We start from the raw sequence: 26,447 nt of genomic DNA on the forward strand, positions 1-26,447 counted from the left end.
CTTGAATTAAAGAGCCATTTTCGGCGCGTCTGCCCCAACCTTAAACTCTGAAGATTTCTCTTCTTCCGTATATCGCAAGCAAGATATTGGCAAGCTGCTGCTAGGAAATAAATTGCTCTCCGACGGCTCCAACTGAGAGACATGTCTGGGTAACAGCTGCTTCGATAATGACTGTATTTGGTGATGGATGAATTTCTGGTTGCTTTACAGATGTTGAAATGAGCTGGGCCGAATGAAACTGCACGTATGACCATATTTCTGCTCGCTCCACACACAGTAGCTGCAGGGAACAGATAGCCCCAAGCCTGAGCAGGAGGAATGACGTGACATGGCCTGCTCCTCACAGAGGTGGTCGGCCTTGGGCGCTCGCTCCTGGAGAGCTGCAGGTCGCTGGCAAATGCGCCCGCGCGGCCACGCTGTCCCACGGCTGGCTCCAGGGGGACGGCTTGGCTCCTACGCCCTCTTCTGCTTTGCATTCTGCGGTGATAGCATGTCGCTCTTTTCCAAATGTCAACAGAAAGATGCAGAATCCTGTCTTGGGAAGGAATGGCTTCACTTTTCAGGAGCTGCTAATCTCCAACGGGGGAGGTCTTGGGAAGCCATTTATAGGAGAAATCATGGCTGCTCTTTGTTACAAAGGAGTGGCCCAATGGCAGCCACTGAAAAGGCTAGTGGATGGCTAGCTGTCTTCTATACCTGGAACCCTCGTGACAAGTTCTGGGCATATATTTTGGAAGCCAACCTTCTTAAAGAACTACCTAGGCAACTTTCAAGGACCACAACAAACCCCCCCCCCCCCCAAAGAAAATGAGGAATTAGCTAAAGAAATCAACTAAGAAAAGATAGAACAGGGAGGGATGGGCCAGGAAGAGAAGAGGTGGTAGACTCCAGGATAAATAAATCAGGCTTGTGTGGAATTTTGAGAACGGAGTTCTCTTACAACCTATGATCAGGCATTACATGTCCTTGGTGAAAAATCTAAGGAAAAATCTAAGGCGACTGAAGCAGCTGTAGAGACTCGCTCGGGTGTGAGGCTGACCAGGTGAGGCATGGGCTACAGGACCACGACAGGGACTGCGGAACACCAAGCAGGCTGGGGAACAGCGCACAGCTCATAGAGCTTACAGAGAAGCCTACTATTTTGGAGATGAGAGATTCCACTAGCAAAATGCTCTGGCCGGCTTCCCTGATCCAAGAGGGGAATGTGAAGTCCCAAACTTGGATCATAAAAATGAACAGCACGAGGATCAGAGGGTGACAAGCTGCTACCAACTGTCCTTTTGAGTCACTATTGCCCGTGGAGTCAGAGAGAGGCCAACTCAGACACCAGTTCGACTCCTTCGTTGCCATTGCAACCTTGGAGGGCGACCTAAATTCTCTGAGCTTCGGACTGCTCATCTCTGAAGTGGGCACCCCCCCCCCCCACCAGAGACAAAAGTGACATAATGCCAGGGACGCCTTTAGCACAATGCCTGCCAGGTGGTCAGTAAGTGGCACCCGGGGCCACATGGGCAACAGGCTTCTTGTGTCTAATTAAAGCACGTTACAGACATTTCCCATCATTCCCGGCACCACAGGGACTGCCCCTTAGCGCCCCACCTGCTGCTGCCACGGGCAGGTCCTGCCTGACTCCTGCCTCTCGACTCAGTTTCCACTTTTAGCTCTACACCTGCGGATTGGACACCTGTTCTTGATTTTCCAGGTAATAGCCAGGGTCTGGCTCAGCTGTTCAATATCCAGCATGACCGCATGGGAAGCTGGGGGGTAGCATTTGAATGTGAAAATAAGGCTTCATAGCAATTCGTAAGGAAACAAGGTGAAGGTTATAGCTGACCATGAGATCGACGTGGCCAGCAGCTAGCCTGGGAGGAGGGACGAAATACGGCCGGATTCTCAAACTCCAAGGGACCTCAACGTGGACACATGTTTTGATTTCTGGTGTCAGAAAGGTTTAGCTATGAGAATTTCCTATTCCCTATTTATTGATTATTTACTATGTGATAGACACTGTCTTTTAAACTTACAAACATGACAACATAGTGATGCGTTTGACAAGCTAGGAAACGACTCACCTGAAGTCACGCAGCCAGCAAGCAGCAGAGGCAGAATGCGGCACAGGGTTTTACTGCTGCCAGGCGGCCTCCTTGGTCCAGCCCAGACCACGTTGTCCCTTTGTCTCCAAAGTGGGCTGAGCATCTGGGAGCAGTGTGAACGCGAATCCTGACGCCACACAAGTGCAGGCCTAACGTTTCATATTTCTGTTTCCACCCACAGCCCGACAAGACAGATATTTCATGTTATCATTCTGTAACAATGGATAGATTTTACTCCCTCTGACCTGCAGCTGAGCCATTTCAGGATCCTGGCTTCTATGGGAAAAACCTCAGTTGCCCTCCTTAGGTAGCTTGAACGCGAGGTGTTGCCTCCATCCTCATCTGGGCGTTAGGGCCTCCCTGCCCCTCCTCCGCCCTCCCCCCCACACCCCACAAGACCATCTACACCCTCGCGAGACCACCCACACCCCCACGAGACCACCCACACCCCCACGAGACCGCCCACACCCCCGCGAGACCACCCACACCCCCACGAGACCGCCCACACCCTGGGGAGGCTGCAGCCTCAGCCAGTAGCTTGATTCTTCCAGCTTCAAGTCCCTCCCCAGTGCTTGCACTTGTGAATTTCATTTTCTTTAATCCTGGCTCGAGTAAAATAATCTAAACTCATTTCTTATTGTATTTTTGTTGCCTTTAAAAAAATCTTTGTGAGAGGATGTTTTGGATATTATTGTGGAACCAGAAATCCTTTATACTTACTTTTCATTTTACGGTGTAATGATTTTCTTCGTGGAAGACAGTACAATTAATTTTGAACATATTCCACAGATATGTAAATAATGTATATTTATTGTAGATAACATATATTGAAATATCTATCGAACCCCGTTTATCACATTAAAAGCCTAATGCCATTATTTAAATCTCTAAGGGACAGTGTTCATCAGTCCTGTGGTATATAAAATGGCTTCAGTTGAGGTATTTTAGGGCAATTTTATCTGGCATGTAGATGTTTCTGTCAGTCATGTCAATGTGGCAAATGGTAGCAATGTGAAACGGTATCATAAAATAACTTTCCTTTTTCATAGCTTTTCATCTTTAACTTGCCCGATATTTTCTTCTTCCCCACGAACCCTCTCTCCATGCACGCCACTGTGACTGTGTGTTTGCTGGCGATCCTGCCCATCTCCGTATTTTCAATTATTCTGTGTCCTTCTGTTTTAGGTATATATTGTGCGACCAGCATTTATCCAGATTTAATTTTTCAGGCATTTGAGAAAGATTTGGTCTTACATATTATTTTCGTATTTATATATTAGGTTTCAAAAATATATCCTTTTTCCTTTTATTTTTCTGTTCTTTGCAATGATAAGTATTCCCCTCTTTCACAGCATCCATATGCAATCTCTGTTGGACTCAATTTGATCTTAGTAATTTGGTTGATTGATTGACATGTTCAACGTTGACACAGGTTTAGCCTGGTCTCCCTGCCTCCAGACCCACGCTTCCTCGACTTGTCTTTCATGCTCGCGCCAGTATGAAAGTGGTGCTCTTAAAATGCAAACCTGGTCATGCCATTCGCCCGCATGTGTACGTCACCAGTTCCCAGGCACGTAATGAATACACTTCCAGGTCCCTAGCAGGACATGCCAGGTGCTTCACCCTCTTTTCGAAGTGCATCTCCCACTTTTCTCTCTTCCATACTCCTCATCTCTGTTCACATCATAACACGTTTCCTCTCTCCAGTGCCTCATGCTGTTACTTCATCCAGAAATGCCCTTTATCAGTTCACTCGGAACGCATCGGTGGACTACCATGAAGACCCTGGCACTGTGCTAACTGTGGGCACAGGGAGAACCGTGCGCCTGCTTCCTCCCCTCATGGAACCCATGGCCAGCGGGGCGGACAGTGAGGGGCTCACACGGTTACCACAGGGAGGTAGAGGTAGCTGTGGGAGCCCAGGCTGGGCGCCCCTAACCTTGACTTTGATGTCCAGGGAATGCTTCCCAGAGCAAGTGAAGACTGATTTGAGACTCCTTACTCAGTGGGCACCAGCCACATTGAACAACTCACAGGTTCTGGAATAGCCACAGGTTTTTACGCTCTGTATGCTTTTCTCTACCTGGAAAGATTCTCTCTTGCTTGGTAGACATCTTTTTCAAGACCTAATTCAAGTTTCTACTCCTCTCTTTTACCCATTTTCAAGTGTTGAACACAACCTCCCTTCTGCTATTCCCCCTTGTACATATTTATATGGTACCATTTCTCACTCTGTGCTGCAATGATTTGGTTTTATGTTTGACTAAATTACTTGATTATCACTTTCCTGATTTTACAAATTTTGTTCTTAGTTTTACAAATTTTAAATTTACAGATTTTATTCTTGGTGCATTCCTAGTATCTAGCTCTAAGCACATTTTTTGATTATCGTGTGAATGTTTTACGTTTTTGAAGTTAAAGGTTTATGTTAATTGTAAAATATTCATAGCTTAAAATGGATGGAAGGCACATATGTCTTTTAACAACTGTTCAGTTCATTATAAGAGCAGATAGGTAGGACTTACTGACTAGAAGTAGACTCGAGAGACTTTCAGCCTTGTACTTTGTCTTCTGCAATGGCCATTAGGTTTTCCTGCCCTTGAAAGTAGTCACCTTCAAGTTCGAGAGGGTCAGTTAAACACTCTTCCCTCCGTAGGTTCTCATAACAGTAAGACAGGAATTAAAATATCAGCAGATACCAAATTTCAATGATCGGTTTTACTTCCAGTAAAGCCGAATCGGAGAAAGTGGCTTAGACCTGATGGTGACATTGGGCTTCCCCCCTCACTGCCCCCTTGGATCTGGCCGACTGACTTGTCCTGACTTGGAAACCTGTACAACGGGAGCTGAACTGGAGGTAGAAGATTCACCGTCTGGGAACGAAGCCTTGGGCAGCCCAGGGAGAGAAGACGAGGTGGCCAGACGTGGACAGCAGCCCCGCGCCAGAACACCAGCGCCGAACAATGATGTCACACTCTCAGGCTCTCACCAGCAGTCCCCGGGACGAGGGTCTGAGGACAGGTAGGAGAATGCTTCCTTTGCAGTCCTGGAAGGGCGGGTTCCCGTTCAAAGCAGAAGTGCCGGCAGAGAGGGGGGCTGGTTCTTCCCAGCAAGCGTCGTAGGACGGATCCACCTCTTCAACCCAGAGTCCCAGGACCTCAGCTATCTTGGCCCAAAGAATTCCCTTTTTCATGGACGGAGTCATCATGATAACTGCTAAGTGAAAAACAATATGACTCTGTCTGCTTTTTTTTTTTACCTAACATTTATCATTTTATCATGACACTAGATAGATCAATAAATGCTCCTGACGTGAAGGACATACGTGTTATCATCATCATCAGGGTTTAATGATAACTAACGGAAGGTGTGTGTGCTCTGATGGGAAGCATAACCCCTGTGAATGAATTACTGTGGATTATAAAGGATATTTTTTCTCCTGCAATTTACGGAGAGCCCTGGACCATGCAATCTCAACCCAGGTTCATGTGTAATTGCACATCTTGGTGACATTAAAGAGCAGTGACCTGAAGGTACTGACATCTCTTCCAGTCTTCTGAGTTTATGATCCAGATGTGCCTGCGGGGAAACTAGCCTCAGAGACATCCTTTGCTGGGCTCTGACCCGCATTTTATTAATTCGCAGTTGGATTTATTCAGTGCTGCCTTAACTTATTTTTAGTGTGTGGGTTTACATTTTTTTTCATCGCTAAATGTGCTCTCTCCAAGTGCGATGTGTTTAATTTCGGTGGTTCTATAAATTATGTAATGGTGAGGACAAAAAACATAAAAGGGAACTTCACCGTCGGGAGGCAACAGCGTTAAATGAGTAGATCGTGTTCTTACATAGTGGGCCTGATTTTCTCCATGAGTTGAGATGGTCTTCTTAGAAGTTACCTTCTTCGTTGACACTCAGCACCTACGGTGACCCAGCAGTGGTCAAGAATCCCCTAGGCCAGTGCTTCTTAAAGTTAACACGCACACGAATCACCCAGTCCCGTGGGTCTGGGGTGGGGTGGGGGCGGGGGGCAAAGACGCCGTGTTTCGGACGAGCTCGCAGATGCCGCTGGCGTCTGAATCGCAGGAACTCCAGTTGCCACATCAAAACACCAACACCCCAGCTCATCACAATCGACTTTATTCCACAGCATGTTTAAGGAGATGTTATTCTCAGGAAGATGTTTAGGATTAAAATAATTAAAAAAAAAACTGAAAAGTACACATTTATGTATCTCTTCTTTTCATTAAATATATATCTGTTTGGCAAAAATGTTAGACTCTTTTGTACAAAAACAAAGCAAAAAAAAAAAGAGAGAGAGAGAGAGAGAACAACAACAGCCCTGAACCCTCGCAAATTTTCAATATCTGTGATAATTACAAGGATGTAAACTTGGGCGTCCGACACCTCCCCCATCCCGTGGAGCCGGTGCTGCCGCAGGACCCCCGCCCCTGGGGGCAGGACGCTGACCCCTTGGGCAGTGACCGCCTGTCGCCTGTCGCAGGGGCACTTGGGTTTCGCGTGTTAGGGATGGAGCATGACGACTGACTTCACCACTTGTGCTTTCAGCGAAGGGGCCGGGAGGGCGTGGGGAAGTGACGGAGGCGGGTCGGGGCTGGGGCACGGGGAGGAGACCCGAGACCAGCTGCTGAGCAAAGAAGGTGGGTGGCGGTCACAGCGCAGAGGTAAAGTGGGCATGGGGCCTGCGGCCGTGTCTGGGAGACCCAGCGCCGGCGAGGATGAGGCCGCGGCCGCTGCAGGGACCGGAAAGGAACGGGCCGAGGCGAAGGCCGTGACGGAGGAGGGAGAGGGTCTGAAAGCAGGTTTCGATTCACACGGAACCGGCGGCTGGGCCGACTCTAGGGAGAAGGGGACCGAGGGCGAGCTGTTTGGTCTTGTCAAGCAGCCGGGCTGTTTCTTCCAGACACGGGCCTCGGGGTGTCCCCTCGGTCTGGCGGGCAGGCTGGGGGCAGTCGGCGCTGCTGGCTTTCACACTCCGGGAGGGCAGGACGTGCCTGCTGGGGGCCAGGATCGAGGGCCCTTTGGCCCTCTAATTGGTGGTGGGTTTTGTTCTTCTCCTACCAGGAGACTGCAGCAATGGGAAGGGACCTAAAGCAATGGCGTCTAGAAACAGAATCGAGGTGGCAGGCCAGGTGCCGGGCAGGGGCAGCAGACAAAGGCTGGGCCGGAGGCGAGGCCAGAGGAGGTGTTGGCCACGCCCTCCGTCACCACCAGGGGCTCCCCAGAGGGGCGCTGTGTTTTCATTCTCTCTCCTGTGAGCTCGGTTTTCCAGTGTGGGAGGGGCTGTGTCTGGGCCGGCGCCTCAGTTACAGTCATAAACGAAGTCGTAGTTGCTGGGCTCCTTGGGGATGGGCGGGGGCGCGTCGGGGATCTGAATGTTCTCCAGGTCGAGGAGGCGCAGCTTGATTTCCATGCTGAGCAGGGTGTCCAGGTCGTTCCGCGTCAGGTCGCTCATCATGTCCTTTCCCAGCAGCGCGTTCAGCCCGTCTGTCCAGATACAGTACTGGCGGGAGAGGGGGCGACAGTGAAAACTGTTGGTGACAACTGTCAGAGCATGATAACAATAGCTGACGCATACTGGCCACCCAGTGTATGCCGGGCTGGGGGCTACGAGCTTCACCTACATCATCATTATATTCACGGCATCTCAGTAAAGTCGACACTTCTGTTATGGCCCGTTTTACGGAGAGGGAGCTGAGGTACGGGGCAGCTCCATCGCCTGGTAGTATGTGGGGCGGGTGGGACTTGGACCCCTGCGGTCGAGCCCCACTGCCCGTGCTCTGCAGGGAACGCCTCCCCGTGTATGAGCGGGACCCGAGTCCCCGTGGCTGCACACCGTCCTGTCTCCAACTTCCCACCGGTGGGTCTACGGTTTCAAGCGTTGGTGGAATATTTCCCAACACTCTCGAGCTCAACGTCAGGTCACGCTTGCTTCTCTCCCGACTCCAGGCGTGGCTCCGAGTCGAGGGGCTAATTTCTTTTGCCAAATCTATCTTGTTCCTAGAACTCGCGATGACAGCCCCGAAACGTCCTGGAGCCAGCGGTGGACCCCCTTTGCATTTCTCAGCAAACGAGATGGCAAATAACCTTCCGCTGCCCAACATCTGGCGGTCAAAGCGGCTAAAACTGTTGGGTGATCTTAATGGGAGGTGGGTTGACCGCCCGTCTGGGAGCCTCTTCTGCCTGGATCTCTAGTTTCCAGGGTTTCTCTCCATGACCTTAGGGTCATGGTCCCTGGGGACATCGCTTGTTTTGGAAAACCCTCCAGAACACCCAACTAAGGATTTGGTTCTTCCTCTCTCATAAAATTAAACACGCCCTTTGCCCCTTCAATAGATTATGAAATCCTCGAGGAAAGGAGCCCGGTCGTGTTTACCTGAGGACCTGCCTTGTTCTTGTCAGCGTCCCTCTCGGAGGCTGGAGTCCTGCCATGACCTGGCCTGAGAGCTGTGATACCTGGTGAAAGAGCCGGCCCCTGCGGCCAGCATCTCAGGCGACTTTTTGTGCCCGCGCTTGGTGCTTTGCTCGTGCGTGGGAATCCCTCGGCCTCTACAGGACCTCTATGAGGGCAACTGCTGTGCTCCTCCTGCTGATCCATTGTTCCTTCTAGCATGTGCTCTAGATTCTCCGCCCCTCCTGCCCTTACTAGGTCAAGCTGCAATTCCAGACTCTAATTAGCCTGTCTTTGCACTGTGATTACCTGGGCTGTGTTCCAGAATGTACAGCAGATATCCACATAAAAGTACTATGAGATAGCAAGCACTATACACCTCAAGTCGGAGTGATGCGTCGTGACCATATGATGGAAATCCACCATGATGAATACTGGCGGCTCCACTTTGTAAGCTGAGGGGGTGCGCTGCGGTCGTGCCGTGAAGCCCATGTCTGAGCGGGGTGGCCTCGAGCTGTGGAGCTTTGGTTCTGCCTTGGCTATGTAATATCAGCCAAAGTGTTGAACCCATATAAATGCAGGTTGAGTGTTAAGGGGTTTCTGGAAGAATCGGTGTCCTCACGAATACCTTAGGTAGATTCTGAACACATCTCAACATGCATTTCCTTATAAATAACCTTAATAAAATCAAACAACTAAGTCCTACCCTGGAGACCCTTATCTTATAGATCTTGGGTGGGAAAACTTTATTTAGAAAGCCTTCCAGCTAATTATGATGCACTTCCAGACATGGCTACCACCGAACTCTATACTCCCCAAGGCCCTTTCCGGGTCTGGCTCTGTTTCATTGCAAATCGCTAAGTACTGGGATTACTGCTGTTTGCACACAGCCTTCCCAGTCCTGGCTAGCTTCCTAGTACAGCTTAATTTAACCCACAGGAATACTTTTGCAGTACCTTCTTTTGAGAAGCAGCAGGCACAGAACATTTTATTAATAAAGTACATCGACCAATAAATACAAACTGTAGTTCTGAATCTGGGTTGAGGGATTAGTATGAACTTATGATGTATTTTGTCTTTTTAAAGAATCATAACTCCTAGTTCTGTCCACAAAAGCCCTAAAAATAATGACCAACTGGATAGTAATAAGCGCATTTAATACCCAGATCCTGGTCGCTAAATACCATTTCCTTCTAAAAAGAACCAAGGCTCCATAAAGAAAAGGGAGGAAACACACAAGATGAGCCTGGAATATTGCGTCACATGAGAATGACTCAAAATTATCAAAGACATCCAGTCATGTCAATAGGACTCAGAAGCCAAGCAAAAAGTGTTCCTATTCTTTCTAGATAAGATAATTTGGGGACTGATAATGACAACTGCAACCTACGTTTGAATGTCTAAATTTAAAAATATGTTTATCTCGATAACTTCATGATAATGCTCAAATACCAAAAGTGCCTTGTTGATCTCCCTGGGAAGATGCTCGTTATTTAAAAGGATGAAGGAATCAAGCATTTGTCCTGCCTACTGTGTATAAAACGTTTCACCTCGCAGTAGCCAAATGGTCGATGAGGCCATTTTCTCCTTATATAACTGTCCCACTTATAAATGAAGACGAGATCACAGAACTGGGATGTCGACGTTTTGCAGCCTCTAAAGTATGCAAGGATCTAGGCAATAATAATCGTTAATGGCTGTTAACATCCCCCGAACAGAGGCAACCAGACTCCATGGAAGAGCAGAAGAGCCGCTTGTGTTTTAAAGTGGAGCCTGCATTCGGTTAACGCTCCGACTACCACTTACTAGGAAATACAGAAGGTAGATAAACACGTGAAACTACAGCAAAGGCTGCAGGAGCCAGAATAATCCTCTCCTTTCAGAGATAACCACGTCCTAATCCCTAGACCCTGTGAATATGTTAGGTTACATGGCAAAGGGAGTAAAGGTTGCTAGTCGGATCACCTTAAGATAGGGGGGAAATCTGGGATTGTTCACATGGGCCCCATGTAATCATAGTGGTCCTTAAAAGGGGCAGAGGGAAACAGAATAAGGGGTGAAGGAAACAGTGAAGCGAGAGGCAGAGGGAGGTTGACTGCGGAAGAGGAGGTTGGGATGATGTCATGTGAGGACTCGGCCCAACACTGCTGTCTGTGGATGGAGGCCGGGAGCCAAGGAATGCAGGCAGGCCTCCGAGACTGTCAGGGCCGAGGACGTGGACTTTCCCCTGGAGCCTCTGGAAAGGAATAAGCTCTGCTGACACCCTGATTTTAGCCAAGAAAGACCTGCATCAGACGTCTGACCTCCAGGATTGTAAGATAATGAACTTATGTTGTTTTAAGCCATTAAGTTTGTGGTAATTTATTACAGCAGCCACAGTAAACTAATACACAGACTTATGATAAGCAAAACCTAGACTATTGGCAGTATTACCGGACAGATGACCTGGTGTTTTCAATGAATAAAAATTGCAGGGAATAAAAGCACATGTACATGGTCACAAGAAAATGGGGGCGTGGGGTGTGGGGAAAGAGAAAGAAAGGGAGAGAGAGAGAGAAGGAAGGAGGGAGAAAGAGAGGAGGGTGGGGAGGGAGGGAGGGAGGGGGAGAGAAAGAGGAAGAGAGAGAACTTATTGATTCAAGGAAACTTAAGAAACTTGATAACCAATTGCTATGTGTGGATCTTACTTGGATTCTTATGTGAACAGAATCTAAAAGAAAAACACAGAAATAAGACAATTGGAGAAATCTGAAAACTGACCGTACATGGCGGTATTAAAATTTTATAAAATTGGCTGTGATCGTGGCATTGTATTTATGTTTCAAAACGATGCACACAGGAATATTTACAAATAAAATGACATGATAGCTGGATTTGCTTCGAAAACAATCTGGGGCGTGGCTGCTGGGTGCGGCTGGGGTAGACATGAAACCAGATCGGCCACCAGGAGGTAATCGCGGAGGCTGGGGGAGGAGCTCGGGCGGGGAGTTGTGAGTCCAGGTCTCTTCCCAGCCTCGCCGGGGCTTCTGGGCCATGACCTCTACGGTTCAAACCCCTGCTCTGTCGCGTGCTACTCGTTTGACCGTGGACAAGTGTCGTATACTCGTCCCCTCTGCGCCTCATTTCCCTCCTTAATGAAACGGGGATAATATCAATTCGTTTCTTTTGGAGTTACATGAGAATTAAGTGAGATGAAGCACACGAAGCGTGAACACTTATAATTACCATTATCTTTCCTAGTGTTGAGGTATTCCATCTTGGGAAGCCTCTCTCTCCTTATTTGGTAAATGAGGATATCTGCAATAAAACTTTGTGTTTTCACAGAGCGGCGATGCCGGCAAGAGGAGGTAATAGATGTGAAAGTGGACTGAGTAGATTAAACAAGCTCGCAAGCATAGAGCATTTCTCTCCTCGCTGTATCCAAGGTGGTAGATATGAATACAGATCTGGTGGCCCCAGAACATTTATCATTATCTGGAATTAATGTGCTCTGGGGAAAATGGTCTCGCATAGATTTAAATAACATCCACGGCTCTACTATTTTAGGTCGTTTTCTACACAGCTGTATACATCTTGAATATGGTGACCTGTGTGCAGCCATAATTTTATTTAAAAAGAGAAATAGTAGGACACGGAATCTATTTTCAGGAAGATAAAGACAAAGTCATATCCTTCAGCAAACTAAATGTCAAGTAACACTGAATTATATTTAGGCACCATTCTAAATGCAGGATTTGCATCTAATCTTTCCTCTCTCTTTGGGATGTACAATTTTATTCAAAAGCTTCAAACCAGTGAACACCAGATACTGAATAACTTCTAAATGAGCTAAGCCTCCTTGGGGAAATGGGGAACAAAAGTCAGACTCTATTAAAATGTTCCCTTCCTTTTTATAAAGGCTGTTTATGCAACCACACGCGAAACAAAAATTTGAATGGTATCATCTAAAATAAGAGTTTCAAGCATGATGTCGAATTCTAGTTTACAAGAGAAAAAGTTAAATCGACCATAGCAGCTACTTTATCTTATAAATGCATTTTCCTAGATTTATGCTAAATATTTAAAATATAGCTGACAGCGTGCTTCAAGAAGAGAAACAAATTATACATATAACAAGATGTCAAAAAGGAATAAAAGCATCTCAAAAATAAAATCCAACAGCAGACACAGCCCTAAACCTCTCAAAATAATTTAAAGAAACATGGTAGAAAATCTACTTTGTGAAGTGTTTTAAAGAATAGAGACAAGTTTATCTTGGAAAAATCCTGACCAAAAACTAAATATTCAATGAAAATCAAAGCTGTACCCAAGGCTGCTCTATTCTCTGGGTTAACAGTTATGCCCTGTTGAAGATGAAACAATTGTACACTCATTTTATTTACCAGAAACTATTAATTGAGCTGGTAAGAAGCTGAGCGCGTTATAAACTGGCTGTTTTTCTAGAGGTATCCATTGTATCCTAGGTCAACAAGATGGTCCTTCATTCACCATTTTTCTCAGGCAGGCTTCTAATTTTTTTTAAAAATAAAATTGCTTTCTTTTCAGTATTTTTCTCCTTGTTCTAGAGAAAATGTGACGTGCTCTCATAAATTAACCTCGCCGAGACCCTTACCTCATGCTTGTCAGGAGCGATAAAGTTCAGTTGGCAGTTTGAGTCATACAGGATGGAAAAAGCAAGTTCGAGCACCTCCTACAAGAGATTAGAGAGAACAGCGCGTTAGCAGAAATGCGCACATTCGCTCCACAGTTGCACGTAGCTGCAGGTCGCACACGGAGTAGGGCTTACAGCGCGGCGTCCAGAGGAGCAGGAGTTAATGAGTTGCCCGGGGCCGCACGACCCCGCAGCTGTGCCGCCCTCTCTTCCTCAAACTCTCCCTTCTGGGGAGACCGTGAAAAGCGGTCAACAATTCCCCGGTCAGTGGCTTTAAGGGTTGCGCTCTCTCTGATCACCCCCAAGCAGATAGACGTCCGTAGGGTATGAATTTCCGAAAATGTGGAAGGGAATGACATGGCTTTTGGGTGAACTGATTATCTTTAGGTAATTTGTCTGTCCTTTTCGATCATTCAACTGCTATACAGAAAAGGCTACGCAAACCGGAGACTTTATCCTGGAGCAGCTGCGGGGTTTGAAGGGGAGGAAGAGGCCCAGTACCGGACCAGCCGGGCTCGGTCATTGGTAAGTGTCTACTGAGTGCAGACTATGAGCCAGACACAGAGATCCAGGACTAAGTGACGCTATCACGTCACTATAGCTGAATGATCTTGGCCAAGGCCCTCGGTGTCATGTCTAATATACACTTCTAAAACTGTCTACGCTGTGCAATCCTGGGTACAGTGATGACCCTGGTGGGCCGAGCAGTCAACAGGACACGGCCTTTAGAAGACGAGGGTCCTCACGCATCTCGACACCCTAACTCCTCCAACCAAAGGGTATCTACCCTGGTGCATGGATACAACACACGTGATAGCCTGACGCCCTTCTTAGGCGCTGCCGTTGGCTGCCCCTCTTCCCCTGCTGTGGTCTGGGAGCCGCACACCCAGTGTCTGGCCATGAAGCATTCATTCTTGGTGGAGGTAGGGGGCAGATCTCTGCACATCATTCTCTGACCTAACATCGGACAGAGGATTTGCCTGTGGCTAGTAACTCACAGCAGGAATGCCCTAGAGAGAAGATGGAAGGCAGAAAGATGAAGCCCATGACTCCAGAATTCAGAAGTTCAGATGGGTTAAAGAATTCTTCCAAGGTCAACGCCATGGCCCAGTGTTCGCTGGACGCCTCTCCTGACGCAGCCAGCCATCGGGCTGTTTGTGGCTCCCGTGGAGTTCGTCTGTGTCTGGCTCATCTCCAGCTGTCCCTTCAAAAGGAGGGAGCAGCTCTTGTTTTGAGCCCAGACCTCCCAGCGTCTTATACTCTTACGGCCTCCTCACTCCGGAGAAATGGGAACAGGTGGAGCGAAGAAGGCCGAGTTGTGGGGTGGGAGCTATTTCTGCGAAGCTACTCGTCTCCTCATTTCTCCTTCTTGCCTCCTTAGGCCTCCATTCAGGCCTGCCCAGTGAGGACAATAACATTAAATAGGAGATCATCGAGACCACGGAAACAATTTTTCCATTAAGTTTGGCATCTCTCTCAGGTCTTTCAGTTTATAAGGAATATGGCCACGGGCCCTACGAATGGTACCGCAAATTGGTGTCATCCTTTAAAAAAATTCAGTAGGGCAATCCATATCGAGACCAAGGGATCCCACTGCCTGGGTTATTCCTAAAAAAAATTCAAAAGTGAGCAAAATCTATGTATATTATTACCTGTAAGAACATAATCTATGAAACTAAATAAATGATCTCCCTTCTTTGGGTAAATTATTAAAGAAATCACACATTAGCCACCCAGAGAAATTCAGCCAGTTATTCAACATAGTAATTATGCACATCTGATCATAAGTTCAGGAGAAATGCACATTGTTTACATTTGATCATAATTATAAACAACATCTACTTGCAGAGAGAGACTGAACTTGAAATGTGACATGAAAATAATTGTTAGGGTTCTGGGATCATAGGCGATTTTTTTCTTTCAAAAAACGTAAACTTGATTTTCAATAAAATGTTAACCTCTAATCTCATATATCATAAAAACTGTTCTTCGATTAGGAACATTGATATAACCGATGATTTCATTATTATTCTTACTGTCATTCATTAGGAAAATATTGACTCGACTCGTACTTGGGAGACCGGAGAGGCAGGAGAGGGCGGGGCTTTGCTTTGGAAGAAGAGTCAGTGCATCATAGCAGCACGAGTGGCTTCTGGAGGTCAGGAGGACAAGGTGAAATTCGGGAATGGATTTCCGCCTGACGCTGGATAACAGCTGCTGCTTTGCATAGGGCTGTCGCGTCATCAATCACTCCCCTGCTGATGACAGCCGGTGTGAGCACCGCTGGAGCCCAGCCCCAGCCCCGTGACTGGGAGCCGAAGACCAAGAGCGTTGGTGTGGTTGTCCTTGTGACACTTTCTTTTCTGCAGGGGCACGAAGAAGGAAGAGCAGGGGCCTGCAAGCTTTGGGCCTTCCCCTTCTAAGGCATGCACCGGCGAAGACCTGCGTGAGGGGAGCCGTCCCGCCCCAGATTCCTCATAAACGCAGGCGGGACGTGGGAAGTTCGTGAGAACGTTAATTCCCACTTTAACTTCTCCAAAGCAGCCTGGGAGGGGTGGGCGGGATTAATTCTCGGAATCACAGGCCTGCCTGCGTTAAAGGCTGCTGTCACTTATAAGGAGTTTTATCGACGTCTTTGGCTTGTCACTGAGTTGTAGGTGGAGGTCAGCTTTCGCGCCTGAGGCAGGGAGGCTGCAGAGCTGAGATCAACGGCACCTCTTGGGCTAACGGTTCAGAAGCTGCCACCTGTCCAATCCGTCTGTGAGGCAGACAGGCTCCAGGAGGTGGGGAATAAGCTGTCACGGATCTGGGGCAGTGTCTACCTCAGGGGCTTCTTGTCACACATCACGACACTCAGACATCTGAGGCTTTGGGGCTTTGCCACTCAATGCCTACGGTCTTTTATTTCCTCCAGATTAATTCATCCTTTAAGCCATCTGGCACTGGTACCAGGGACAAGGCACACTGTGTCTGGGGATGCCTAGAGAAATTCTGGGCACGAATGGCACCGTGGTTTGGGGTCTGTCATCTTTCGGGGGCCAAATAATGGACTGAATAAACACAAGAGGAGAGTTTTATACAACACGCTTTCCGTATACGGCGTTGGCTGCCGTTCCTGATATGGTTTTGCGGTGACCGGCCTCATTTGGCCATTCTGGCCAGCGTTCGCTCTAACTATGTTGCTTCTCCTCCACCGATCCAGTTCTCCTGAAGGCAGAGCATTTTGATTCAAGACGCAGGCTAGAACTTGGTTCGTGTGCGTGTGCTATCTGGCCTTAGAAACAGTAGTAGGTTTTGTAGCTATAGTGCATTGCTTGTCCTCTCATTACATATGAGTTTGAGCTTCTGTTTTAGAAGGCAGACTTTACTCATTCTTGCAGTTCATAATAACAGAGGATGTCGCCTTCCTGAGGCAGCTGCAGCTTGCTGGCCCCAATCTATCTCAGTATTATCAGCCAGTGATGCTCCTGCCTCTTTCCTTCTCTCTGTCCCTATCAATCCTATACTCCGAATTCAGTGTTTCTCGATCAGAGGATGCTTTTTGGAACACCGAAAGGCCCCTGTGCCTTTTCACACACCCTTTCCTCCTCTAGGAAGTCTTCCCCTCGCTTCTCCACCTAGTCAATTCCTCTTCACAGGCCAGGTCAGACATTACTTCCTCCACGAGCCTTTCTCGGGTCTCCACGGCTCCCTCTGCTTTTACGTTTCCTGGGGCACTGACAGCACTGGATGGTAGCAGCGTGCCGATGCACAAGTCTTACATCCACCAGACACACAGGGCCAGGGGCCAGGTCGTATTTATCTTTCTATTCCTCGCCCCGGCACAGGCCTGCTGTACGGAAGATGCTCAGCACAGTTGCTGAATGAATGATGAATGAAGTCTATCCGAACAAAGGCTTTCTGATTAAGACCAGGGTTTTCAGGCTGATGCGCGAACGTCATCTTCTAGCATAATCTGCTTCTTATTCAGGTTCATGAATCACGCTGGAAAAATAAAAGCTGGATTCTGGGACACGGCGAGAGAGTGGTTTCTCTGATGCCAAATATAAGGCTGCTTGAATGAGTGAGATCTGGTCAGCTTTTCCCGCTGGTGATTCTATGTTGGCTGTTTCACTGTGAGCCCCGCATTCAGCGAGATAAGCACCAGGAATGCGCACTTTCAAAAACACGGCAACAGATCACTTAATTTTATAAATTCTAAAGTTAAGTATAGAATCCTGAATCCCTAAAAATCGAATTCTTCCCAATTGAATTGCCATTTGCCCACGATAAGTCTCTCTGAGGAATTCTTTGCAAGTCTCATTAGAAATTTCCTAATCTTGCTCTGCGAAGAAGCCAGTCCTTTTGTCTCCACAGAAGTCCACCTGTCACATTGACTTCTGTTAAACACGTCAGACTCTAAGCTCCCAGAGTCCAGGGCCATGTCCACTCTGCTCATCATAGCTCGGTTGTGCCAGCATCTCTGCCTCCAGGAAAAGGATCGGTTTGTTTGTTTTTGTTTTTTCCTTAGAACGTGCCTGGCACATCGGCTGCTGAATGAGTGAGAAGTAGTGTCAGTTACCAATATTTTGCTGTAGCAAAGTGTCTCCCTTGTAGACACTAATGCCTCACTTCGCCTTGCTCAGTATTTAAGCTTAGCCTAGGGCCCTGTGGCACAAAACGTCAGCGCCTCCTCTCCAGCTGGAAAAAGTGTCTGAAGGGCGAGCAACATGCCTCAGTTGAGGCCCTCCACCGTGCACTGACGGACTTCTAAGGACTCACTGCCAACTGTCCTTTTAAGCTGCTGGTCTCCCTTTTCCTACCCAGAAGTCCCAGGGTGGGAAGGAGCTGGCCTCTGGGGTATTGGGAGAAGGGGTATAGGTATATGGGGTCGAGGAAGCAAATTCTTAAGGCTGTGGGTTTCCTTTCTGCTGTTTGATGTTTTGCCTGATGAACCGGGCACATGAGCACTATCAACATTATAAGAAAAACAATTTTTATGGTTATGCAAATGAAGAGGCCAGGCTGGTAGAGGTAGTGCCTCTCTTATCCCTTAAAGCTGTCTGGAAGAATTGAGGGTGGCTGGGACATCTGGGCCATTGACTCCTAGGCAGTAGCCTCCATTTGTAATCTTAACTATGTGTTTATAGCAGTGAGCTCCATTTATCCATCCGTACATCATCCATCCATCCATCTATCCATCCACCCATCCAATTTTCTACTAGTGCCATGATAATAATAATGATAATAATAATAATAATAATAATAAAAGTTAGAAAATGTCATTTACTCGGTTTCTTTTGTTGATCTCCTCTAGGGGGAAAGGATGCTGGAGGAGGAAGGCCGAATGCAACCACATATATGCTCAGATGAGCACTTCATCTCCACACCTGTTTCGATCTTGGTAACTCTCATTTTTCTCTTGGCTCGTCAGACTAGAAGTTTTTTGATTTTATTCATCTTTTACAATAAAGTAATTTCGGTTTGGTTGATTTTTTCCTACTAGTTTCTTTTCTTTTTTTCAATTTCAGTGATCTGTACTCTAATATTTATTATTTCTTTTTATTTTTTTTCCTACTTGCTTTTAGGCTTAAATTGCTCTTCATTCTCTAGTTTCCTAGGGTGGAAACTTTATTGATTTTAAATCTTTCTTCTTGTCTAATACGTATGCATGCAATGCTATAAGTTTCTTTCTAGGCACTGCTTTTGTCTCATCCCATCTGATGTTATATTTTCATTCTAATTAGTTTGAAACACTTTATAATTTCTTCTGAGACTTCTTTTTGAACTACGGGTTATTTCAAAGTGTGTTCTTAAATTTCCAAATATTTGAAAGGATTTTGTAGCTAGATTTATGTTATTGATTTCTAGTTTAATACCACTGTGATCTGAGAATACACCTTGTAGGATTGCTATTCTTTTAAATGTGTTAAGATGCATTTTATGGCCCAGAATGTGGTCTACACTGGTGAAGGTTTCCTGTGAGCTTAAAAAGAATGTGTATTCTGCTGTCGTTGGTGGATTTTCTATTACTGCTAATTAGGTCAAGGGGATTGATGCTGCTGTTCAGCTTATCAATATCCTTATTGATTCTTTGCCTCCTTGATCTGTCATTTACCGACAGAGGGGTGTTGAAGTTTCCAGTGTAATAACGAATCTGTGAATTTCTTCTTTCAGTTCTATCAGATTTCTCTCATATATTTTGATATCTTTGTCCATCCCATTACTTTAACTTATTCTTCATATTTAAAGGGATTTTCCTATTAAAACATACAGTTGGGTCCTGTTATTGCTGATGTTTTTAATCTACTCTGATGATCTCTGTCTTATAATTGTTGTACTTAGACCATTGAAATTTAAAATGATAATTGATATAATTAGATTAATAGCTGCCCTTTTCATAACTCTTTTCTATTTGCTGCATTTGTTGTTTCTTTTCCTTTTTTTTTTTTGCTTTTTCCTGTTCTGAGTATCTCAAATCTCCCTCCTGTCACTTGGGACTCTGCTGTCATTTATTTTACTTACCCATATTCTACAATCATCCAAAACATTGTTACTATTATTACTTTAAACAGAGTTACCTTTTAGATGGATTAATAACAAAAATCAATATTTTTATCTTAATTCCTTCTCCGATGCTCATCCATTCACTATGTAGATCCAAATTTCTGTCCTACATAATTTTTCTTTTGGCTGAAGAACTTCTTTTAACATTTTGGGAAGAGCAGATCTGCTGGCAATGAATTTCCTTTTTGGGTATCTGAAAAAGTCTTTATTTATTTCTCCTTCTCCTTTTGAAGGGTGCTTTCGCTACAGAATTCTAGGTTGGCAAGTTTTTTCTTTCAACACTAAATATTTCATTCTACTTTCTTTTTGCTTTCAGCATTTACGATGAGAAATCCACTTTAATTTTTATCTTTGTTCTTCTACAGGTAAGGTGTTTTTCCCCTTCTGGTTTCTTTCAAGATTTTCTCTTTGGTTTTCTGCAATTGAAATATGCTATGCCCAGGTGTGGTTTTTATTTTGGGGGCGTGGAGGGGGCGGCAAATGGGTATTCATCCTGCAAGGTGTCCTCTAAACGTCCTGAATCTGCGGTTTGATCTGTCACGAATTTTGAAAACATCTTGGCCGTTATTGCTTCAATAGTTCTTCGGCTCTTTTTTTTCCTGGTTTTCTAATTATACGTGTGTTACACCTTTCGCAGGTGTCCCTTAGTTCTTCGGTGGTCTTTCTCCCCCCATTGTCTTTCCCTCTTTGGATTTCAGTCTAAGAAGTTTCTATCGACTCATCGTCAAGATGACTGTCCCTTTCCTCGGCCATGTCAAGTCTACCGATGAGCCAATTCAAAGCATTCTTCACTTCTGTCACAGTGTTTTTCACTTATAGTCTTTTCTTTCGATTAATTTCTGGAGCTTCCATCTTTCTTCATACATTACCCAACTGTTCTTTCACGTTTTCTACTTTTTCCATCAGAGCCCACAACACTTTTAATGATAGTTGTTTTAAATTCTCTGCCTGATGATTCCAACATCTGCGTCGTGTTGGAGTCTGGTTCTGATAACTGATTTGTTCCTTCAGGCTGTTTTTTCCTTGCTTTTTGGCTTGCCTGCAATTTTTTGTTCACATCCAGACACATATGAGGTAATAGCGAGGTACACAGAATATGAGTAATGATTTATGTTAACATGGCAAAGAATTGGGATATGTTTAATGTTTGATGTAGCTGTAAGTACTAGAAGATTCAAATTCCTCTAATGTCCCTGTTTTTGTCTCTTTTACTGACTTTCGGCTTTCCTAAGCAGTCCTCAGAGAGAGTTTACGTTTTGCAGATCTTTCTGCTATTATTCTTTTGGAGTCTTGTTGGCGTGGTGGTAGTATATGAGTGAGGAACAGCATTCCATAATTTTCCAATTAAATCTCCACCTTTTAGGGGTCTGATATCTTGTGGTTGTCACTTCTCAAGGGTTTCTCCAGTGGTACAGCTTCCCCCCACCCCTCCCCTTTTCCCTGGCTGCAGAATTTCCCTGAGGCTCTGGCTGCTGTTGATGATGTCTCTGCTACCCCCAACCCTGCAGTTGAGACAGGAAGGCTAAAATGAGATGAAATGGGAGAAATTCTCTTCTTCTAGCTGGAAGAAAGGTCTGGAGGGCAGGACTTTATTATGGAGAAGGCTCTGGCCTATTTCATGATTCCTCTTCCTTTCCCCTGCCAGAGCCAGTGGGCACGGGGAGGGTGATCTTTCTCAAATCTTAACTGGCAGAACCTGCTGGGGTTATCGGGAGCAAAGCCCATGAAAGTATGTTCTCAAGACCGCAACCCCCAAGGGTTTCTCACTCTCACTCTAGCCCATACTCAAGCTAAAGCAATTTATCAGCACAACCATTTAAGTAATCCTACAGTTTATCCCAGGTGAGCAGATCTGGCTGGGGCTTCCTGGATGCACTTGACTCTCTGAATTCCAAGGTGTGGTTTGCCCTGTGACCTCAGTTCTCTGGCTAGTCCAAAAAAAAAAAAAATCTTTGAATTTCACTTTACTCAGTTTCTTCTCACTGTAAGAATAGCAGTGATAACTCCTAAGCTCTCTACATACTGGCGCTGAAACCAGAAGTTCCTCCACAGGCGTCTCACATAATTCCCTCTGCCCCTATTCAGAGTGCTCGGGTCCTGGGCAGGCTGCTTTGCCCCCCAGCTACACCCCTCCTGGCCTTCTCTGGGGTATAGACTCTTGTTGCTGCCAATTTCCCCACATCGTTTCCTGCTCAGTTCCAAGTGCTATATAACCACGAGGACCTCAGCTGAAGTCGAGCAGAGCCCGCACTCTCCATTTGTGCTCTGCATATCAGGTGGTAATGGAGGAAGGTAGCCCCGCAGGAGGCAGACCGTAAAGGCTGGTGACTTGCTCGATAGTTGAGGATGCGCCTCTGAAGTCTGATGAGCTGCAGAATCCCTGTTTTCCCATATCGTGGAGAAAAGAGAAATGCTGTGTAGCAGAGGACCCACAGACCCTTAGGTGTGCCCTTATGGCACTGTGTTTGTAACTTAAGTGCGTTATATGATGGTGTCGAGATAGGCTTGACAGAGAAGGAATTTACATGGCCTTGATGTGAATCATACTTATGCAACGTAAGAAGCAAAGATCTTGCTATTGGCTTCCTTGGCTCTATTCATCCCCCTTTGTCTTCCTAAACAGCACTTTCACAGTACAATTGTTTTTCCTTAACCATCGATAGAGTCATCCTACGCAGACCTGGATTCACCTTTGTCTTATGACGTTTGACATTACAGAGCAGAAATTATTAACTGTAACCCTGATTGATAAGTAACATGCGTATAATGTTTACATTCCTCTTCGATACTGACACTGGATAAAAAAGAAGCAACCTATTTATCTATGTGATATTTTTGGTATCAAGGTGGCCGGAGCACCCAGATCAATCTGGGTAATTTTACTGATGAATGGGGTACCAGATATCACAAGATGCCAAGAGGTATAAACAAAGAATCGGCTCTCTCACGGCTCCTCCAAGAGCAAATGCCTCTCAACTGGCATCAAGGAAAACTCTTCCATTCTTTTCAGATAATGCCCTTTCCCACACTCCGGTGTGGTACGGGAGCCGTCATGAGAAACAGCCAGTTGGTGAAAAGGAGAAGAGGGTGAAAACCGCTGCAATGTGGAGAGGATTTAAGCAACGTACTCGTTTGGGGAAATTCTCTCCTTTAAGCTGGGTTTGAGCTATTGCACAGTACTCTCCATAACGCTGAAAAATCTCAGGCCTTTAAAAGTTTTCTAGGGTTTTTGTGAGTCATTTGTTTTCAGCCTTTCCCAGGCTTCACTGCAACCCCAGCGAGGCTGCTAAGAAGACGATGACAGCAAGAGAAAATCAAAGGGATTGGGGTGTAAATCAGGGGACGGAGAATATACACATAAATGGGAGGTGAGGAGAGGCCCAGAGGGTGAGTGCGGATGAGCGGAGAAGGCTCGAGAGAAGACTGGGGGACGAGGGCGAGCGGCAGTTCCTAGGGTTGGGAGTAGGAAGTGAGAGGAAGGAGGAGATGGTGGGGACCTGACAAGTGACCGATGAAAGAAAAAAGTGAAGCTGAGAGAGGTGGAAGGAATCAGGAAAGGAAAAAGGAGAGCTGAGTGAGGGACGTGCAAACACACGCACACACACATGCACACACACAGCGCGCACACACACACACGCACGCACGCACACACACACACAAGCATTGCTACTAAAGACGGAGTGGCCGGGCCCACTGCTGACTGCACCGCGCAGACAGAGCTACTGGCAATAATTTGGAAATCATACCTTGTTCTGTTTGAGGGCCCCCTTCTCCTTCATATGAGGACAGTCCTTTCCCGTCACCACAGCTTTGATGTCTGCCACTGGCACTGCGATTCATAAAAGAAAATGAAAGTAATTACACCGCGCAGGGGCAGAGATGCCAATGATAAAGCAGCACGAAGCGCCCAGTCTGCTGGCACAGTCGCCGTCCCCAGACACTACAACAAAAAGAGAGCGAGAGGAAGAAAAGGGACGAAAAGAGAAGTCGAGCAGTGTTCCGGGGCTAGAAACTAAAACGCATTGGTATATTCTGGCAAAAAGCCTCCCTGGGGAGGACAGCCTATGTTCACGCGCAGAATTTGGTTCACTGAAACAAGTGCCCAGAAACGAATCCCATCACAGTTACATGAAAAGTGATGGCACCGGAAGCGGCCGTGGCAACGAGAGCGACAGCGGAGCCGATGCCGACGTCGCGGGAGCCGTGCGCCAGCAGCACTGGCGAGCGCGCCGAGCCTCGGTCCCCCTCGCCGGAGCATCTGCGCCTGTTTAGTTCCCGAGTGTTGGACGATGGGAAAGCAGCCTCACCACAGAAAAAGTGTTTGAATCTAAACAGCCCTGAACTCTCACGGTCATGCTCCCTCTCTACCGTTTCACTCCTTCTCACGACGAATCTGTGAGGCAGATTTTATCGTCCCTACTTTACAGATGAACCTAAACTCGAATAAAGGGAGCGTTCTGTTCTGATGGGGGAAATGGTAGCTGGTATTTATCTGGCAGTTAGGTGAAATGACGCAGTCGCATGTCCTACTGAGGACTCGGGGGGAGACGGAGACGTGGAAAGGTCTGTGCATCTAAGACGTTCTGTGAAGACCATTTGAGAGAGAGAAGGCAGTCGGAGGGTTTGGAACTTTCATTTAAAAAAAAAAATGTGGAGTCACCTGTCCTCCTCCAATTCTTCTGGTTCACAAGAGACCGTGGGTCTCATTTAGGATCTGTGGGGGCTTCGAGTAATGAACTCCTTAGTAATCAATCAGCGATTCCTTAGTAATCATTTCCTTAAGGATGGGTATGATGAGAGATTTCATAATTAAAGGTCACATACTTGTATTGGGGAATTGGGTTGTGGGGAGATATTTAGATGAAGATAGAATTATAAAATACATAGACGATCAAAGTGATGGAACAGGAAAACCTTTTAGAAGCTAACATTTTCCGGGTCCCCTAAAATTGCTAAGAACTTTGTCCACACCTGACGCCACTCCCAGAGCTCTCTAACCCTTGAGAAGAGGGCTGCTGTGGTGAACTCCCCCGGGAATCTCCGCACACACCCCCAGCTATGTGTCCGCTACATCTGCTCTTCCATCTCGCAGTCCTGATCCTAGGTCCTTTTGGTGGACATTACTTGTACTCACTAATATCCGGTGTTCCTTTCCTTCTGCGCATATGGAAGACTACACTTCCCAGTAACCTCTGCAGTTAGGTGGGGCCATGTGATCAGTTCTGGCCAATGAGATGTGAGAGGAAATGGCGCGTCTCTTTGACTGGCTGAGACAGTGAAAAGTCCATGCCTACCAATCTTTCTTCTCCGGCTGCAGAAAATGAACAAGCCCCATGTTCCATCCAGACGGCAAAGCAGTCACCGGCCTGTGTCCCTGAGCAACTGCAGAAAGCAGTCCTCTGGCTGCCCATGTCAGTTATGTAATGCGAGGAGTAAGAAACAAACTCCTAAGCCACTGAGATTTGGGGGTCGTTTGTTCCTGCAGCATGACGGAGTAATGCAGCCGATCCTGAGTGCATGGCCCTCTCCCTTGGGCCCCTTGCCTGCCTCTGCCTGGCTCCTCTGAATTGCCACCTTCCTATAATCAGCCGTATGATCCCCGGACCTACCTGTGACCACAACCACTGGCTTCAGTTCCCCTCAAATTCATTTTTTACAACCAGGAATCAGCCTTGTTCCTCTCAGTGGCAGATCTGGCTGCTTAATCACGACCTCGGGATGGGACATTTGGGTACACTGGGAAGCTGGGTTTACTTGTCAATGGCAAATCCACTACTGAAGTGAATTTGATGTAATTAACATACCAATTCAAAAATCCTTCTCAAGCTTCAGATGGAGTTTGAGTCACAAGTAGCTCAGAAGCAGAGAGTCTTTTGCTGTGTAATATAGAACGCAGTCAATGACTTAGAGAGTGCCTACAGTCTATTAATAGTAAGTTACCCCATGGCTCTGAAAACCCATCACACGCAACGGCACACGGTAACACGCAGTCTATTGTGAGAATAGCCTTTGGAACCTCTAACGAGAGGGCTTCAGGGGAGAAGAGGCATTTTTCTACCGTGTTCGTGGCAGTATATATTCAGTTTTTTTTTTTTTTCATATGCATTGTCCCTTGTCAAGGAGACAAGCTGCTCTATTACTCACAGGATTATGGCTAAAAGGAAAAATGCAAAATTCCAAAAATAGAGTGTGGCTTTTAAAGGTTGTTCTTTGCATGGTTTGCCTCTAGACACGATGGAAGATCAGGCATCAGAAAGGCTAAAATGCCACCTGCTCTATTCCCATGAGCAGAACCAGACTCATGTCTCGCGAATCTGCACTGTAAGGAGGCAGCAGAGGGCTCTTGATTACTTCGAAGCCAGGCCAGTGTTTCCATTAGGCCTTTTTGTGTGGGAGCAGCATATAAAGGTGGGGCCCAGACGTATGAGAACAGGAGGGTCAGTACTGGCACCCCACCCTCAACTCTAAATCCTTGAGGCGTGGCCTCATTTCTTTCTAGGCTTCTTTCAGTTTGAGCCGGATGGAGGCGATCTAATTCAATGCCCCCATGTTATAGATGGGAAGACCGAGACCTAAAGAAAGGACAGAGATTACGCAATGCCACATAGCTAGTAAGGGGCAGAGCTGGGACTCTGCTATTTCTTCCACTCCGTGCTCCCTTGGTAGGTTTCTCCCCACGTTTGGGAGGTGTCGGTACCCCAAATCATGCTGAGCACAGCCCCAGATGTGGTTTTCACTTCAGACGTAA

General features: G+C 46.6%; 1 protein-coding gene across 6 annotated transcripts in view; it reads right to left on the reverse strand.

Moving 5' to 3' along the window:
- Nucleotides 1–5,338: 5,338 nt before the first annotated feature.
- ELMO1 (engulfment and cell motility 1) overlaps nucleotides 5,339–26,447 on the reverse strand; it is a 422,552-nt gene continuing 401,443 nt past the window's right edge. For all 6 annotated transcript variants that reach the window (XM_036230489.1, XM_036230485.1, XM_036230487.1 and 3 more), the window contains 3 exons: nucleotides 23,446–23,528; nucleotides 13,115–13,192; nucleotides 5,339–7,614 (listed from right to left, as the gene is read on the reverse strand). In XM_036230489.1, coding sequence (XP_036086382.1) covers nucleotides 7,414–7,614; nucleotides 13,115–13,192; nucleotides 23,446–23,528 — 362 coding nt within the window. In that variant the 3' untranslated portion in view covers nucleotides 5,339–7,413. The remainder of the gene's footprint in view (nucleotides 7,615–13,114; nucleotides 13,193–23,445; nucleotides 23,529–26,447) is intronic.

Source organism: Rousettus aegyptiacus, unplaced genomic scaffold (assembly GCF_014176215.1).
Source record: "Rousettus aegyptiacus isolate mRouAeg1 unplaced genomic scaffold, mRouAeg1.p scaffold_m13_p_13, whole genome shotgun sequence".
Lineage (NCBI taxonomy): Eukaryota > Metazoa > Chordata > Mammalia > Chiroptera > Pteropodidae > Rousettus > Rousettus aegyptiacus.